At 47.0% G+C, this 18,616-nt stretch overlaps 1 protein-coding gene across 1 annotated transcript in view; it reads left to right on the forward strand.

Moving 5' to 3' along the window:
* Positions 1-18,616, forward strand: part of LOC147605181 (SNARE-interacting protein KEULE-like) — a 61,932-nt gene that overhangs the window by 11,138 nt on the left and 32,178 nt on the right. Inside the window, exons 3-4 of the mRNA XM_086793754.1 lie at positions 6,192-6,273; positions 13,511-13,589. Coding sequence (XP_086649880.1) covers positions 6,192-6,273; positions 13,511-13,589 — 161 coding nt within the window. The remainder of the gene's footprint in view (positions 1-6,191; positions 6,274-13,510; positions 13,590-18,616) is intronic.

Genomic DNA, 18,616 nt, shown 5'->3' on the forward strand with positions numbered 1-18,616 from the left:
CATAGCATCCACAGTTTGATGATTTGGCACAAGACTATCACGCACAAAAACCAAGTACGCTGAAAGACTCTTTTTCATTGCTTTATTAATTTGGATGTGTGATACAACTGGGATGGAATCCCCTTCTTTGCCAGCATCAATAAAATGCATGCGGCCTTTATGCATAAAAGAAATCATATTAGACTTGTAGTCTTTGCGGGGCTCAAGCCTATGGTGCCACGGCTTGCCCAACAATACATCACATCCATTCAGTGGAGCAACTAGGAAATGCTCATTATCAAGGTAGCCCTGTATATGGATGCGCAACTTCCCTATCAAAGGGGTAACCTGCACCTCTTTACCAATAAATGCAGCTTCGGCTTCAATCTGAGGTCCCATGTGCTCGACCTCAATACCCAATGCAGCTGCCATTTGCATAGAGATGAAATTGTCAGTTGCACAGTCATCAAACATGAAAAGTGCGGGCTGATCCTCGATTTGCCCCCAAGCCTTGCAAACCATTCGCTCTTTTGCATCATGACCTGTATTACCTTGCACATCAGGAACTGCATGAACATTTGCTTTGGTGTGCTTGTCCTCGTGCTTTGGTTTGCGATCTGGGCATTGCCGAAACATGTGGTCTTTGCTACCACAAGAAAAGCATTTTCCATCCTTGGCATATTGCTCTCTTTGCTCCGGGGTTAATCTAAATTTGTTCTTCCTTGGACCCTGTTCTTTTGATGTGTTATTTTCAGCTTTACCACCCTTGTAGGGCTCCCGGAAGTTCTTTTTAGGTGGCTGTCCACCCTTTTGCTGATTTGGGACAGCCTTGTCCTTCCCCTTGGAACCTCCTTGATCTTGCTTAATCTTGAGCACCAATTGCTCCGTAGCAAGAGCAGAAGCTGTGAGTTGTTGCAACGTATGTTTCGGGTGCTTTCTTTCATCCTCTGTGATTAGCATGAAGGGAGTGACTTCCAGCAACACTTTCCAGAATTTGTTAACATACTGTTGCACACTCTCATTATCTTTTTGTTCCAGCCTGTCCCACTTTTGAGTGAGAGTTTGCTCCGCATTGGGTGGCAAGAACTGAGCATAAAATCTATCTTTGAATTCCTTCCAAGTAGAGATGGGATCCTTGGTGATCTTTTCAGTGATCCACCAATGGGCAGCAGTCCCTTTCAGAAACATGCTAGCATGGCGCACCTTTGATTTTTCTGTAAAGTCCTCATCGCTAAAAGCAATGTCGAACTGTGCCACAAACGCTAACACCTTAGAAGCATCATGTTCACCATGAAAGACATCAAATTTGACAGATTTATCACCTGCTTTGAATTCCTTGAGCTTCCTGGCATGAGGCTCATGGTCTTCTCTTTTTCTTTTCCCCTTATCCAACGGGGTAGCCCTATCTGCATGGGCTCCATGGGCCGTCATAGAAGCTTCATGGGGCACGGTGGCCCGTTCCGGCCCCAGTGCTGGTGTCCATCTTTCCATTTCTGTTCATTTAAAATTCAAGTTGTTTTAAGTTGTCCATCTCATATTTGTGGTTTTAAAGTTGTGCTATTAAGCGTGTGGGTGTCCAACGGAGTCTTTCCCACTTGACGGGATCGGTTTCACCAATACAGCTTGGACAACCCGGCACCGAACGGGTGTGGCCGTAGAGGGATGAATCCCTTATCAGATTTAAACAGAAAATGCTTTACTCAAATCTGAAAATCACTTACTTGTAGATGGTTGATAGAAGACCAATACTTGTGGTTTGTTGAGGCCACCCTTGTTGAAGAAACAATTGCCTTGTGGTGAACCACCAAGACAGGTACCACCGAAGAAGGCCACAGCCGCCTGCTGTGAGAGAAGGAATACCCTCCGCCTGGCTGCAGCGTGGAGGAAAGATGGTGAGCAGCCGCCTGTAGTTTGTGGGCAACCTTGCTGAAGAAACAGGCGCAAGTAGTGAACTGTAGATGGTGGGCAGCCGCCTGTAGATGGAGGCCCACAACTGTGTGCAGGAGTGAAAGGCAGCGCAGCCTGTATATATGCAACCACCTGCTGAAGGGACAACAGTCGCCTGAGAGATGGTGTAGATGCCTTGTTGAGAGAAGGTACGCAGCAGCCTGTAGAACTGTGAGCGCCGCCGTCTGCTTGAGGGAGAGAAGTTGTACACAGCCTGCAGTACAGAAGGTACACAGCCTGCGGTACAGAAGGTACAGCCTGCAGTACAGAGGGTACAGAAGCAGTTGCAGCCAGCCGCCTGGGGAAAAACAGGCGCAAGAGAAGATGATCGCCGGTTGATGAACATGCGCCAGATAGAAGCGATGGATTCTACGCTTGAAGAGAGCCCTTTTTTTAATAAAATTAAAGTGAAGATACAACTAGAGATTTCCCACGCATGCATGAAGGGGTACTAGTGGGGGTTGGTGACCATGCCCACCCCCACACTCACTTAAAAGTGGGGCTCCCCACCTTGGCCCCTAAGTGGGTGCCCACTTTTAAATAAATGTGAACACCTAACCTTATAAAACAAAGGGGTTAGAATAAAATATTAAAACAACATGTGCAACATACTTACCACTTGTTCACATGCACTAAAACTCGTCAGAATACAGAGCAGACTTCACGACTCACTGGCAGGCGTCCCCGCTCAGTAAGTAACACGTCAAGCAGGCAAACACACAAATACATGTCATGCGAAAACAGTTTCAAGCATGCAAATCATGTGTGCATGTGCAAATAGTAACATGGACATATCTCCCGTTCATGGAACAAGTATAAAATATCTGTCGGCACAAAACTGGCACGACACATAAAAAAAAAAACATAAAAACCTGGTCTTCCTATGGAGTGACAGTCCCATAGGTAAGACAGTTCCAGGCACGAGTCTCCCTATGGTGTGACAGTCCCATAGGCAAAACACGGCACGAATACTGGCTCTTCCATGGCGTGACAGTCCCATGGATCGAACACAGTCCAGGTCATACACGGGTGGCACTGATCTGGCTCCCGTCCATACGACACCATCTTGCTAACACACGGGTGGCACCAGTCTGGCTCCCGTCCATGTCAGCAAAATACTGGCCTCTTCACACGAGACACTGGCCTGGCCTCAAGTGAACGAGACGCAAAAACTGGAGATGGACCAAATGGTCGGCCAATTGGTGACAAAACATGTGATAAGAGGCGTTAGAATCCACATACCATATATCTTTAGATCTTGATACATTTCATGTTGTGAAACTGAGCATGTGGTGCATCACAAACAACTGCTCACTTTTGTTATCACCACCCTGTTTACTAGATGATGCATAGTTGCATTGCTACAACTTTCCACTTTTAATGTCATTCTGCTTTTTAAAGCAGTTCTTTGCCATGTTTCGTGGTTTGTCACAATAATAGTACTCTATGCAGTTTATACTTTGATTTCTTTGCCAACCACCTTTGTCCCTCTGGCTCTTACTGCCTCTAGACTGGCCTCTTCCACCTGTATATGATTGTTGCTGCTGTTTCGAATCATTGGATTGTTGTTGTCCATAATCGAAAACACCTTGCAGTGATCGAATGCAGATCGAAACGCAATTTTGGCTGCAAAACTTCAGTACAAAGTACTTCGCAGCACACAAGCACCTCCAAGCCTGCGAAGACAGCTCCTCAATTGGAGATGTGTAGGTCCCGGAGCTACCTAGGGGGTGTTGTACCTAAACAAGAAGGGAGAGAGATGATGATACTTTGACCCGTGTACCACTTCCTTGTTTGCTTTGTTCTTGCCTCTTGCTTGCCTCCTTAGCTCTCACACGAAGCCGCTTTAAGGGCAAGACTCGAGGAAGAGTATGGATCGGTGGGGATAATTTTGACAGCTTTGTAGTCTCTCAGAGGTGCTTAGGACATGCACCAATGGTTGGAACATTTATTGGGCACAATATGACCATGTTTTATGACCTAAAAATGGATGGCTGACCATCAGATCCCTATATAAAGGGAGGTCAAAGGTCATTTGTCAGCACTCAGAGATAGAGGCTGGAGAGCCAAGACCAAAGGCATGCAACCAAGCCATCTGGATTTGCAAAAGAAGCTGTGAATCAGTAAGAACCGGCAGCCCGCATGTGGGTTAGAGCATGTACAAGTGGAGGATGGCCACAAACCTTCTGGACAGCCATGAACCTTTTGGTATGACACTCTGTAAGCAAGTAACACAGTGCCGTTAGACTTCAAGACTGTGCGAAGAGAGGTGCGTATACGAGGGTGCAGCGTGGAACATGTGAGGTAGAATTGGAGAAAGCTTGTGTTGTGCTCACTGATCCCCTTTGGTTGGGTCAAGTTGCACTATGCAGTAAGCATGCATAAGTAGGATCTAAGTTTAGATCCAAGAACCATTGTATGCATGGTCATCTTTTAATAGGAGATTAGGGCTATATCTCTTGTGTGTTTGCTAGATCATTTGAATTAGTGTTAATGTAGTTTGCTTAGCGTCAACTCAAGATTAAGTCTTCCAATGTTAGCACTCATGTGATAGGCACTCTCTCCCGTGGTGGAACTTTGGCCCCTTGGCACGAGGTGGATCTTCTCAACAACCTATGACGAGGAGCACTTTCTTCAACTCGTGTACGCTCATCTGTCTCACCTCAAACTACTTCCTTGGGGCTTGGTCTCACATCTCGTGGGGTTTGGCCTAGCTGGTGGATTCCTGGCTTTGTGTTCGTGGTCTCGCTTCCTGCTTTTGTGTGGATGAATTTTGTCACTTGACACGTCATCCCCTAGGCTATCGTCGGCATGGAGGACTCTTCTCCTTGGCCTTTTTTCTTGGGGGGAGGGGGGTCGGCCCATTTCGTCCTCTATGTGGTGTCAGATGTGCTCATCTCTCTTTTACAAGTTAAGTGGCATATGTTTAAGGCTGTGGCTAATTTAAGTGTTTAATTGCATTAATGGTCAAGTGTTTCGTGAACTCTCGCCCGCTTAGGGTTACACTGGCCAACTCCATCTTTCCGAGGTCCATGCCCTAAGTAATGTATCTCTCGTAGAGGAAAACCTCACTCCTTTTGGCATTGATGTAGAGCTTATGCTTATGAAGCTCTTCAAAAATTGTGGCTAAATGAGCTCTATGTTTCTCTTCGTTCTTAAAGAATACCACGATATCATCAAAGAAAACATTTGTGAATTTTTGATGCTCACGGAAAATATGATGCATCATACGATTGAAGGTAGCCGGGAAATTTGTGAGACCGAATGGCACAACCAAATACTCATGGAGTCCGAAAGCTGTTCGAAATGCCGTCCTATGTACATCTTGGGATACTACACATACTTGGTGATACTCATTGTTCAAATCAATTCGGCCAAAACAAGCTGTTCGAAATGCTGTCTTATGTACATCCTGGGGCACTACACATACCTGGTGATACCCACTGTTCAAATCAATTCGGCTAAAACAAGCCAACCCATCCAATTTATCAAGATAATCTCTTCCTGTTGCGTGGCACTCATGCGGTAGGCGGGTCTATTGGGCGGTGAGCTATGTGGCACCAAGTCTATGCGATGATTTGCAGGTTTTTTAGGAGGTGGTAGCTCTCTTGGTGGCAAGGTATCTTTAAAACAGTCTCTAAAACCATTTAGAAAATTCAGCCTATGTTGCGTGAGATTGTCCACATGTACATCACCATTTTCTACATTGTCATGACTTTATTAATTTGGATGTGTGATACAACTAGGATAGAATCCTTCTCTTTGCCGGCACCAATAACATGTATATGGCCCTTTTGTGCATAAAAGTGATCCTGTTCGTTTTATATTCCTTTTGGTGCTCGAGAGGATGATGCCACAGCTTACCAAGCAACACATCACATACATTGAGGGGTGCAACCAAAAAGTTCTCATGATCCAAATAACCCTGTATATGCACACACACCTTTCCAAATGTACTCACATGCCCTCCGTGCTCATGCTGATGATGAGAGACATACAGCTAGTCTATCTATTTTATATTTTCAGTTTTGTTATTCTTTTCAATCCACATGGAACTTTTGTACCACTTTTGGTCTCATAGGCCCGTTGGGTCTTTTGAAGTCGTTTAATATAACTTTCTTTTGTTCTTTCTCTCTCTCTCTCTCTCCATATTGTTGATGTGTTCTGATGGCTTCGTGAGTCATCGGTTATGAGGTGGCTTTGTGATTGGGGAATGCAGGTTGTTGTTATGTTGATTTTTTAAGGATCTTTTTATTTTTCTGCAGGTACTTATTATGGATGAGGTGACAGTCAAGGTGATGTCTTATTCTTGCAAGATGGCAGACATAACGGATGAAGGCATCTCATGTAATGCATTGGCATGCTTTTTTTTAGTACTCCTTACACCAATGTATGCTTGAGTTGAAGTATGGCATTGTATGTGCTACTTTGCTTTCTTATGGCATTTTAAAATATCACAGTGAGGATTCAGCCTGCCTTGTTAGGATAAGCACAAAACACAGGAAGATAGATTTGATGTGAACAGTTTTTAGGGTTTAGAACCTGGCTACACCTCAATGAAGTTAAGCATGGTTAGCTATCCGATTCAGAGCGTGATTGCACCCACTAGCAATGGTTTTTTTTTTGTTCTTTGGTTCTTTTGAGCTCCTTGATATGCTGTTTTAAGGCAAGTTTTCTGGTCCTCACCATGTGTCTCTGGCTGTGCACTGACCTGTGCTATGGAAAAAGGATCTGAAAAGTGTCTGATTAGTATGTCTCCTGAGTTTGTATCTGTTTCCAGGTCTTATGCTACACAACTCTGACCCCTCATACTCAATGACTTGAATGGAGCGCTGCTTTGCGCTTGTCACATACTAAGCATATCCCTAGTTGGCAATTCTTCTATGTTGTATCTACCTCTTCTCCTATATCAATTTGGAACTTGTTTGATTAAAGACCCTGCTACTGGCTTGATGTGAAGGGTCTTAGCCTGGACCTGCTGAAAGCGTGCCTGGAAACATTGTGGCTGTAGGTGTGCTACCGATGCATATCCTCCCTCTGGACGGCTGTGGTTTATGTGGAGTATTCGATCCTAGTAGTACTGTGGACCTCCTCTTAGAATCTCTACTCTCTATGAACTTGCCTATGGCCTGCTCATATCAAGCTATATTTGCCCTTAAGACTTCTTTTTCCACCTTTCTAATCTGATAGTAGCCACTCTTAAGATACAGTCTTAGAGAAACCTTTGGCCTCCTCTAACCACTCAAAGATATCAGCATCAGAAACTTACTCGACTGTAATTTGTTCAATGTGCAGTAATCAACACAGTAAAGAAGACCTGTCTTTCTTCTTGACGATGAAGATAGGAATATCTAAAGAAGAGTGATACTGCTGAATGAATCCACTTTGTAAGAACTCCTCTAATTGCTTGTCCAGCTCCTCCTCCATCATCTTCCTTGCGGGTAAGGAAACTTACCTGGTAGCTGAGCATCTACCACTAAATCTATAGTTGCTGGGTATTTTGGAGTTAGTATGGAGTTTGGTCATCCTTAGTTGGTGTGAACACCCTCTTATTAAGAGTCAAGATAAAGCCCTTGTGCCTGTAAAAGCATTGTACATGGTGGCTGTTTTATCAATCATAATACAATCATTGTGTTGCTTGCAATCTCTTGCTTGAGTGCTACATCTCTCTCTCTCTCTCTCTCTCTCTCTCTCTCTCTCTCTCTCTCTCCACATCTCTGTCCATCACCATCATCACCATGGGTTGAGCTTTCATATCCACCTCCATGTCTCTCTGTGATCCTGGCACCATGGAAACCAATATGGTATCAGAGCACAGGTGAAAAGCTACATTTAAATCTTGGCATAAAAGGCCTGACTCCATGAGTCATCTCGAATTTCTAGAGCAATCCATAATGAAGGCGACAAGCACTTCTGGATTTTGCTTTGTCTCCAAATGTGAAGCGTAAGTAGCCTGTCTTATGAAACCAAGTGTCACAGACAAACTGGTTCAAGCTACTCTTCATCCCACCAAGTTGGGTGTGAACTCAAGGCAAGCTTTGCACAAAAGCTTCCTCATGTCACTGGTTAGTGGAATCGCAACAATGCAGGGAGATTTCCTAGGCCATACAACAAGCCTTGGAGTTATAGAGATCCAATCAAGGAGTTCTCCTAGTTGTCCTATTAGGGCGCAAGTGATTGAATCTCTAGGACTACATAAGACCTTTCTCATCCACAAAGGATTTTATGTGATAGGTCCAAATCCTCACAAAAGCAAGAAATTTGATCAACTAAAGGTTTAACCTTTAGTCTAACTTCAGAGACTGGATCATGACGGGAGTGCGCAGAAAATCAAGAAAGCATGAAAAACTTTAATAATGATTAAACCTAAACTAGTAAAGCTAGATACACGAGAGACTTCATCTTTGCAAGTACCTAAATCCTCAAGGGGTTCTTCCTACGTACAAAGAACCCACACAATGAACATACCAGTGGTTGTTCACACATAGGAACCACTTTATTAAGGCCTAGCTCACACACTTATACAAATACTCCTTTTACATTGAATTTCCCCAACAAACCCTCCCTCAATGAAAAAGGAGGTATGAGCCGAAGATAGCCTATACAGGCCCAATCTAGAGCTGACGGAATGATGGGAGCTGATGGAATGATGGGAGCTACTGGATGTCAAGCCACACAAGCAATCTCCAAAAGTAGCCTCAAACATGATTTTTCTTTTGCACCAAACTTTGAATGTGTTGTAGGTGAGGATGAGACCATGCATAGAGCCCTCCCGGAACTAGAACTTCGTAGAAGAGTGGCGAGGGATGATGGAGATGTTGAAAAATAAAGTGGATGACTTTCTTGCTCCATCACAAGCAAGGGAAATAAACGGCGTGATCCTGGAATGTGTGTATAGACCAGACATCAACTACTAGATAAGCCTAAGACCCAATTGAATCACAAGAGCCTAAGAAGCCTAACCTCAAAAGCAGCAACAATACTAGCAGTAGTACAGGACAAGGATCTCCAGCTGAATTTATGAGACCCGTGTACAAGAATGATGAGATTCTAGAGCCAACTAGTTGGTAGAGGTACGAGATCTAGATCTAAACAAGAACTGGAGCCTCAAATCAAGACTGGTTGCTTCCTATTACCTCAAACTGTTGGGAGATGCAGTAGGTTGATGGGACTGCAATAGAACCAGATAGATTGACAAGGCTGCTATGCTGAACTGTGGCGAGAGTACAGGAGCCAGTGTGCTTCACCAACAGAGCAAGAACCTGCAAGATCACCTTTTGACTTGAGCTCTCCTTCTCGATTGCAAGCAATGGTGAGGTGCTATGCCAAGAACACGAGGTGGACGGGGCACCATGCCAGGGCACTCTCTGTAGCATTCTTTGTACTGACCAGTGACCCCTACTGATGTGACAGGGAAGTGTCGAATGCAAGCAGAAAGGGTGAAGAGAGCTTCATGAGGAGATGGAGATAAGGACAGCTGGGTAGGAACAAGTGCTGCAGGCCAGGTGCAAAGGGGTGATTGGAAGCAAGAGCGCATGCAAGCCCACAGACAAGCTTTCTCAGAGCATAGGTGCAGACATGTGGTCAGGGAACTGCAAACAGGCGCTCCTTCAAGAACAAGAGCTCTGCAGGGCCATGCACAGAGGCTGACACGTGGAAGGGTGAGCCGGTCAGAATAGAGGCTTGGCCTGGGCACGAAAAGGAGCCGCCAGGGAGGAGCGCGAGCGCACTGAAATGGAAGCAGGGCCTGGTACGCAGACAGCCTGGGTAGAGCGGAGTAGGTGATGCCACCGCCCGGGGGGGGGGTGGGCGGGTGGGCGGGTGGGCGGGTGTCTCCACTTTCGCCGCCCAACTCGGTAGGCACAAGGTGGCGGTTTTGGCTTTGCAGGGTGGCATGGCAGATAACGAAGGGCGAGGCCGATTGGACATGTAAGGGCGGCGGTGCAAAATCACCAGGTGGGACTCCAGAAGAAGCGAAAGGGGAGAACGGGCGTGATGGGAGTGGAGCCCATTGACGGGTCGCTGTAGACACCAACAGAAGGCGTGAGGGTGATGGCACACAGGAAGAGATGAGCGCGCAAAGCTCTGATACTAAATATTGACTTCAGAGATTGGATCATGGCGGGAGTGCACAGAAAACCAAGAAAGCATGAAAGGCTTTAATAATGATTAAACCTAAACTAATAAACCCAAATGCACGAGAGACTACATCTTTGCAAGTACATAAGTCCTTTAGGAGTTGTTCCCACGTACAAAGAACCCATACATACTAGCGGTTGTTCTCACATAGAACTGCTCTATTATCTATATAAGGCCTAGTTCACACACTTATACAAATACATTGAATTTCCCCAATGCCACCATGTCCATAACCTCTGTTTCTCGTCCAGGCCATAATATAGCCGCCTGTAAACTGTCTAGGTATAAGGTCCCCACTTCCTAATCCAATATTGCTGGCTGAATTATTGATTACCGGCTAATTTGTCCTGATCCAGCTGTGGGCTGCATCTGCAAGAGTTTCGGCTGTACACTCATACATGTACTCATAGGTATTTACGGTGTATACTATGCTTATGGATCCAACTGAATTTTATGTTGTTTATGAAAGCTTGTGCTACATGGAAGATCAATACCCACACGGGTGTTGGAATTTCTTCAGGAGTGTTTGGTGCTTTTGGGCATATGCCCAGATGTATTTATTACATTGGACATTATATTTTGCATTATCTAGCCTTTCTCTTGGTAGGGAGAAAAGGAGGCCCCTGGGCTTGTACTATATGAAATACTCCTTGCTAAGAAAATATTCCAAGGGTGGTTGGCCCATTTTGGCCGTAGCATTGTGTGGCTTAAGTATATCTCTTTTACAATTTTGTGTGAAATGTGGCTGTGGCCTTCCATAAGTGTTTAATTCGCATGAATAGTTGAGTGTAGAAGCCGCGTGCTTGAGTTACAACATGCCTCCATGACTATAGCCATCCCAACTTTCCTTTGCTCCACGTGTATTGGTGTGAGGTCATCGTGAAGGTATATCTTGTCAAGCGGAGAGTGTTCCACTTTGGCAAGAAGGCTAGCGGAGATTCCATGCCCTTAAACTTGAGAAGCAAGGGCCTCTCTTTGTTGGGTTTTTCCTTGGCCTCCATGCATCCATGTAGAGTATCCGACTAGCGGAGATTCCACGTCCTTAAACTTGAGAAGCAAGGGCCTCTCTTTGTTGGGTTTTTCCTTGGCCTCCATGCATCCATGTAGGGTATCCCACTAATACCCTTCTGTTTGCATAATACTTCCCCCTCTTCCCTCGAGAAGGAAAGAGAGTTATACTAAGTGTCTTCAAAAGGCCCAAAGAGTCTATGAGGGAGGAGGAGGAGGTCACGCCCTAGCCAAGCCAGTGGACTGCAAATGATCCATGTGTGACGGTACTGCAGTGGGGGGAGTGGGACATGAACTCAAGATCTCTTGATCGGGAGCCCAATGCATAAACCACTATACTTGTATGAGAGAGAGAGAGAGAGAGAGAGAGAGAGAGAGAGAGAGAGAGAGAGAGAAATGAAATGATTGGCTAATTTGGTGCATTTACTTGGCTCTGGCTCTATCACGCGGATTATGCTCAATGGAGGACTTTCGGATGGTATTTCTCTCACCTGTTCTCTCTGGCAGGGCTGTCCTCTTAGCCCTCTTTTCTTTGCCATTGCCACTCATCCTATGTTATCTCGCCCAGATGCTATGGCATCGCATGGTGAAGTGGTTGGTTTGCATCTCCCTCATGGCAAGCAATTGGTTGCTCAAGCCCTTGCGGATGATACTTTTATGTTTCTCAGGGCCGAAAAAGCCAATATAGATCGAGCAATGGAAGCTTGGAATAATTTTGCATTGGCTTCTGGGCTGAAAATAAATTCATCAAAATCAGCCCTCATTGTATGCACGGAATTTGATCTTGAGGCATTAGGGTGGCAAGGCCGTGTGGTGCATACAGGAGACATTGTTCGTCATCTTGGATATCCGGTGGGTGTGGATGTGGACCCCCAAGCGCTTCTTGCTTGGATTTTTGGGCTGAAAATAAATTCATCAAAATCAGTCCTCATTGTATGCACGGAATTTGATCTTGAGGCATTAGGGTGGCAAGGCCGTGTGGTGCATACAGGAGACATTGTTCGTCATCTTGGATATCCGGTGGGTGTGGATGTGGACCCCCAAGCGCTTCTTGCTTGGATTTCTGCTCGGATCTCAGATAAATTTGTGTATTGGAAAGCTCAAGGGTGGCCTATGCATGTGAGGGTTAAGGTAGCTCAGGTTATTATGCTTAGCATGATTTCCTATTTTTTACCTTTGCTACCTTGGACGCACAAATCTCTCATCCGTTTGGTTGCTCCCATTCGGTTTATGCTGTGGAAGAGGCAAGGAAATATTATGGGTCAAACATGGATAGCTTGGAATCACATTACGACGTCCAAAAGAATGGGTGGGGCTGCTTTACTGGATGTCCGCTTGCATATGGTGGCGCGTAGGTGGGCGCTTTTTCAGGATATGTGTTTGCAAGAGCAGCCTTGGGTTTTCATGGCTCGTGACTTGATTGAGTTGGAGGGATTGTCACATGGGCGGACACGTGTGCAGGCTTCATGGTGGGACATTGTCAATGCGGCTCATCCTGTCCGTATTCGCTCATCACACATTTTATCGCATATTCTCCTTTCTTGGCATTAAACTCCCTTACCAAGGTAAGGTTTTCATTTGGAGGATGTTGGTGGGAGGGTTACCTACACGGGATCAGCTGAGCCGTCGTAAAATTACACTGGCCTCTTGCTTCTTCTGCACGACATGCACTGAAACAGTTATGCATCTGTTCATGAGTTGTCCAGTGGCCCGTCAGATTTGGTCTTTTGTCTCTCGCGTTTGGGAGGCAGTAGAGAGGTCTACTGTTTCGGCTCATCAGTGGATATTTGGGATTTGTCCTCAAGTCATTACTTCAGACAGCCACCTTGTGATATTCCATTTCCTTAGATGGACAGGACTTTGGCATATTTGGACTACACGGAATGGGTTCATTTTTGATTCCTTGTCTGGAATACATGGGCACATTCTACGTATCCGCGGTTTGCTGCTTTGGCAGTTTTCTTCTCTTCTCTCAGCTCAGCTCTACTGGATGCAGATGTTATTTCCTTATGGTCTACGGCGGCTCGGCTGGCTCATCTTTGATGCTTCTATCTGGGATGCTTATTTGGCTAGGAGGCTTTCTTATTAGTGTACAGGTTTGCATGGTCATGATCCTTTAGAGGATCTTTTGTGGGGGTTTTGTTTGGGGCCATAGGTTCTGTGTGAGCCATGTGGCTGATGTACATTTTACATATAATATAAAACACCATTTCACGGAAAAAAAAAGAAAAAGAAAAAGAAATGAAATGATATATTAACGTCTTCAGAAGGCCAAAATGACCTATGAGACCAAAAAGGTTACAACAATTGGTGGATCTGATACAATGTCTGAGTAAGGAAAGCTAAAAACAGCTAAACAACTAACTGAAACTGAAACAACTATGAGGAAAAGTACGGTACTAGGAGCGCCTAATGTAAATTGGTGTTGTAATTGTAGTGGTGGAGGACTTAAATAAGCGTAGACAACCACTTCCAGCTTTGGAGGCCGTGTATTTCATTCAACCTAAAAGAGAAAGGTACTCCTCTTAATGACTTAATTTTTGTATTTTCAATGTGTGTGGTTATGTTGTTTGCGCTGGTACTTTTATCTTTATGTTAGCTTTGATGTGCACACATTTGGATTTTTGTCTATTTTTGTTGTTACTAAGCCTAGTCAAAGGGGTGGTTCTTTGTAAAGTTCAAGGTTTTAAGGTTCTAATTGAGTTTCAAATGGTCTTAAGGAAATAAACTCATATGACAGATAGTTGTTTTGAGGGCTTAGATAGCCTATGGAGGATTCCATGAGTTTTTGAAAGTTTTGCTCGAAGCATTGACAAGATGGCAAACAATTAAGCATTTTTTTTCCAAGAGAAGATCCTTTCAATAGTTAAAGAACAAGCTTGCCAGAGTAGCAAAGTACAAACACTGCAAAAAAGCAGTCAGTTCTATATTGCCAGGAAACTCCTCCGTCCTTCCTGAAGCCTCTCACCTCCTCTGCGTATCATGCGCTTCAGCTCACTGGTCAAGCACTTGAAGCGCCCTCTCAGTGTGAATGAGATCCACCCATATGGCTTGGATGGTCTTCAAGGTGGGGTAGTCACTCCATCAATGGTCTCGCTGCAGTGAGCACACACCAGATGTGCCAAGCTGCTAAGCTGCTGATGAGCTCCCCTGGCTGGCTGGTGCCTGCCATCTTGGGCTCCCACGGTCGAACTTGGGCAGTGGCCATTGTAACCATAGAGATGCGGACGTGGGTGAGAACTATAACTGGAAGAGGTCTCTCTGGTGAAGTGGTATCTTGGGTGGCGGTGATGGGGAAAAGCAGGTGGTTGGGTGGTGTATCGGCATGTGAGGGAGAAGGGCAGGTATGCATGGTTGGCTGCAACACCGATGGGGCGAGGCGAGATGGTAAACTCCGGAATGAGTGGGATCAGAGAGAGGGATCCCACTAGATAGTCCACTGTATTGGCTCCATGTCCGAAGTGGTAGGAGGTGAAGGAGTTGAATCCAGGCCATCTGCTAGGCCATTATAAATGGCTAGCCTATGAGCCCCGCCGAGGGCTAGGAGATACTCTCCATAGTCTGTGCGGGCTGCTCTATCCTGTGATGCCCGCTCCAGATTTGTACCCACCGTGTTAATCTCCTGGTACATGGGATCATGTGTCTCAAAGAAGGGTACCTGTGCACATGTGGTGCGGGCATTGAAGTCTCCAGCCAGGAGGATGTCCCCTAGACTGGAAGGCTTCATAATGTCATCATAAAGGGGCAGGTACGAGGATTCTCCATGGGTGGCATATTTAGAAGTGGAGGATGCAAAGTAGCACACTGCAAGGTAGATGTCTCGGGCCCTCTCTGTTTGGATCCTCACCCACAAAAACCTTGCAGCCTTATCCCGCCCGACCACCTGTATCACATGCTGAAGCTCCTCCTTGTATAGTAGAGCCACCCCTCCCGACCCCCCGGTACCCCCCACTATGCGTGGCTGTGGTGGGCGGTGAACAGACTCCCATCTGTATCCTCTCACCTTTGGAAGCCAACTCCCCTAGCACTAATGTGTCTTTTCTTTGTGTATAAGACCAAGTCTCTCCCTCTAATTGTCTCTTGGAACAGACCTGCATCAATCCTCAAGGCGCCATTGTAGTTCCAAACCACAATCCCTAGCTTGGTGAGCCTTGGTCTCATAGGTCTCGCACCGTCATTGGGCACGGCGCTCGGTGATGATCACTCTCCCATCTCTATACACTGCCCATTTCCCTGCCTTCCATGCATCCAAGATGCGTGGCATGCACTCCCTCTTGTGTGCCACTTGTGCTAGTGTGAGATCATCTTCAAGGTAAGTCTTTTCTCCGTTTAGTGCCCGCCTTTTGGTAAGGAATGCTTGCCTTGTCTCCAACCCCACAAACTTGAGTGTGTTCCTTGGTGGTGTCTTTGCCCACCCTCCATACCTCGACGAAGGGGGTATCAGGGATTTCCATCTTTCTGCATAGTGCTATGGCGTCTTCTTTCGGCGAGGCTCCTTCCTTCTATCCCACCACTCTCACATTCCATGCCCTAATCTTCTTTCTTTTCTCCTTTTTGAGTGTGTCATCGATGATGTTTGGGGATGATGGTGGGTTCCATTCCTTCTTGGCAACCTCAATTCAGCTGCCCGCTTCTTCCACTTGTTTCTGTGTCTTTTTAATCATCTGGACTCATGTGGTTGCCTCATTTGCCTTCTTCTCCTCTTGTTCCTGGAGGGTCTTCATTTGCTCTCTAAGTGTATTCAGCTCATCATTGAGGGATGGCTGAATTTCTCCTTCTTCGAATTGAGTACGTGCCCTCAAGATCTCATTTTCCACTTTTAAGGGTGGCGACTTGGGTCTCCAGCTCTGTGATTAGTGAGGCATGGTGGCTGGTTTTTGCGTCCAACATTTGGACCATTTCCTCCTGCATCTTGCTTAGCTGAGTTGCCATGTGTACCTGCATGTCTGCCTTCCATCTGTCCATCTCCTCTTGCATGGAGGCACGGAACCCACGCATAAGGTCATCACTATCCTTGTTCTCCTCGAGCTTCTTTTGTAGGTGCCCAATGTCCGTATCCTGCATTTTGCATACTTCTCTCATGGTGGTTAGGCATGTTTTGATATGGGGGTCGCCGATCTTCTGTGTGCTTGCCCAAATCGAGCTGTATTTCCTCTCCTTCTCACCTCTAGTCCTTGTTTCCTGCAAGCTGTCCATGTTGGACTGAAGGGGTCCCCTTTCTAGTACTGATTCTGGTCTTCAGGTGGTGGCCCCCATAGGTGGCCAGCTGCAAGTGGGGAGGCAGGTACAGGCGACGAGGAGGCGCAGGTTGGACAGTGGAGAGAGAGAATGTTACGACCCTGTGTTTTTCCCTTTGGACAACGAGCAGGTAGGCACGGGCACGGGCACGGGCACGGGCACAGGAGGCAAGTGTGAAAGGTGACGAAAAGGAACTTAAAAAAGTTATAAGGTTTTTAAAACCTTTGATGATTAATTTTTTTTAAAATTATTTGAAAACCATGCGTTTTTAATACTTTGCTTTTTGGCGTTTTTTGAAAAACGCATCCTTTCTTTATATAAGGGAAGGTGGCGGAGATTCGAAGGAGCAGGGTGGTGGTGAAGCCGTGGGAGATTGCTGTATGGATCGTCAGGGTGGCCGATGGTCTACATGGAGTTGCTGTACAGGGACGCTACGCATGGGGAGCTGGTGTCGTCGCCAGGTACGGGACTGTCACCATCAGGTACTGCTGCCGCCACCATCAGGTTGTACAGAGCCGTTGCTATCGGGTACAGGCGTCGCCGCTGGGTACAGAGCCGCCGCCACCGGATATAGCCGCTGCCACCGTCGGGTACAGCCACCACCGTCGGGTACAGCCGCTGCCGCCGTCGGGTATAGCCACCGTCGTCGGGTAGAGCCGCTGCCGCCGGGTACAGAACCGCAGCCGGGTGCAGAGCTGTCGCCGTCGTCGGGTACCGCCGTCGTCGCCGTCGCTGCCACTGCTAGGTACTACTGTTGCCGCCATGTACCGCCGCAGTCGCTGTTGCCGCTAGGTACCGCCGCCGCTACCGGCGCCGTTGTCGCCGGTTGCCGTTGCCATTGCCGCCGTCGTCGCCGCCGAGTGCTATTGCTGCTGCCGTCGGGTGCTACTGCTGGGCGCTGACAAGGTGCTGATGCACATGGCCTACAGCAGGGCGCTGCTGCGCATGGGAAGCCAGGCAGGTGATTAGGTGGTCGAGCATGGGCTACTACCAAGTAAAAAGCGACCAGGCAACTACATCTATGGGCAACCGGCAATGGGCAGCCAGGCAGGCGTCAAGCAGGAATTTCTCTGCAGACAATTGGGCAACGAGACGAGTGTCAGACGGGAGGTCCTCTACGCCAGGTGACTGCATATGTGGAAGCAGTCAACGTGGGTCTCTCTCTATCTCTCTTGAAGAAGGTGAGCTGAAGGAGGCACCAAGGGAGAAGGCACACCTGTACAACACCTCCCTGCTTCCAAAGGTCTTCTCCATATCTACCATGGATCCCTCAAACCCTTTCCCAAACAGGAATAGGGTTGTACCAAAACATATGTCCTTCCCTGTAGCCACAGCTTGCATGTAACCTCGAGAAACTACAACCTGTTCACATGAATCCAAAGACATGCTTTCCACATGAAACCAAAGACTTGTATGCGATAAACCAAAGACATGTATCCCATAAACCATAGGCCTATTTCCTCTTGAAAAACCAATGTCCTGTTTCCATGATAGATATACCATCCAAGCTTGGTTGCCAAAACCCAAAGAGAAAGATAGAGGACGTGTCAAGCAATCCTTGAGTACACATCAGTCCATGACGAAGAGTAACAACACATCTCTTCCAAGAACATCATCCTGTGCATCTTAGCTTGATCCTCTGTATCCCAATCAGAGCCTGCAATCCATGATGAGAGAGAGAGAGAGAGAAAAAGCCTATCTCTATTCTCCTATACCAAAAAGGTTTGGGGAATAAGGCCACTACCACCGCCCCCCCCCCCCCCCCTCTCTGGTTTGAAACAGTAGCACTGTCGAATAGCAGCAGGAGCATCAATAGTCCATATAGAGCCTCCACAACAGCGGTCGAGAGCAGCAGCGCCTCCTCCAACAGCCCACGTGCATGCGAAAAGGGGGAGCGAAGGTGATGATGAGGATGGTGGCCTGTTCCACGCTGTAGAAAAACCGCCCGCCTGGTTGCTTCCACACATGCAGCCGCCACCAACATGTGGCCTGCTCCATGCCTGCCAGCACCCAGCTGGTTTGCAGCTGTGCGCCCATCCCCTGCACCAAACCTGTGGGCATTTCCCCTCCTGCATCTCGCCCCGCCTGGCTGCTTCCACACACACAGCCCGCCAGCTCCATGCTGCAGAGTGTCTCCTGCCTGACTGCTTCCACACACGCAGCCGCCATGTGTATATGGACTGCTCCATGTTGCAGAGGGTCGCCCGATGCTCCCTGCAGTCCAGCCCAGCGCACAACGCTTCTTGCCAAAAACCAAGAGAAGCGCCACACGCCACCATGCTCCTGTAGCCAGCCCACGTGAGAG

This window comes from Cibotium barometz, chromosome 60, assembly GCF_041138505.1.
Source record: "Cibotium barometz isolate CiBa-2024 chromosome 60, ASM4113850v1, whole genome shotgun sequence".
NCBI lineage: Eukaryota > Viridiplantae > Streptophyta > Polypodiopsida > Cyatheales > Cibotiaceae > Cibotium > Cibotium barometz.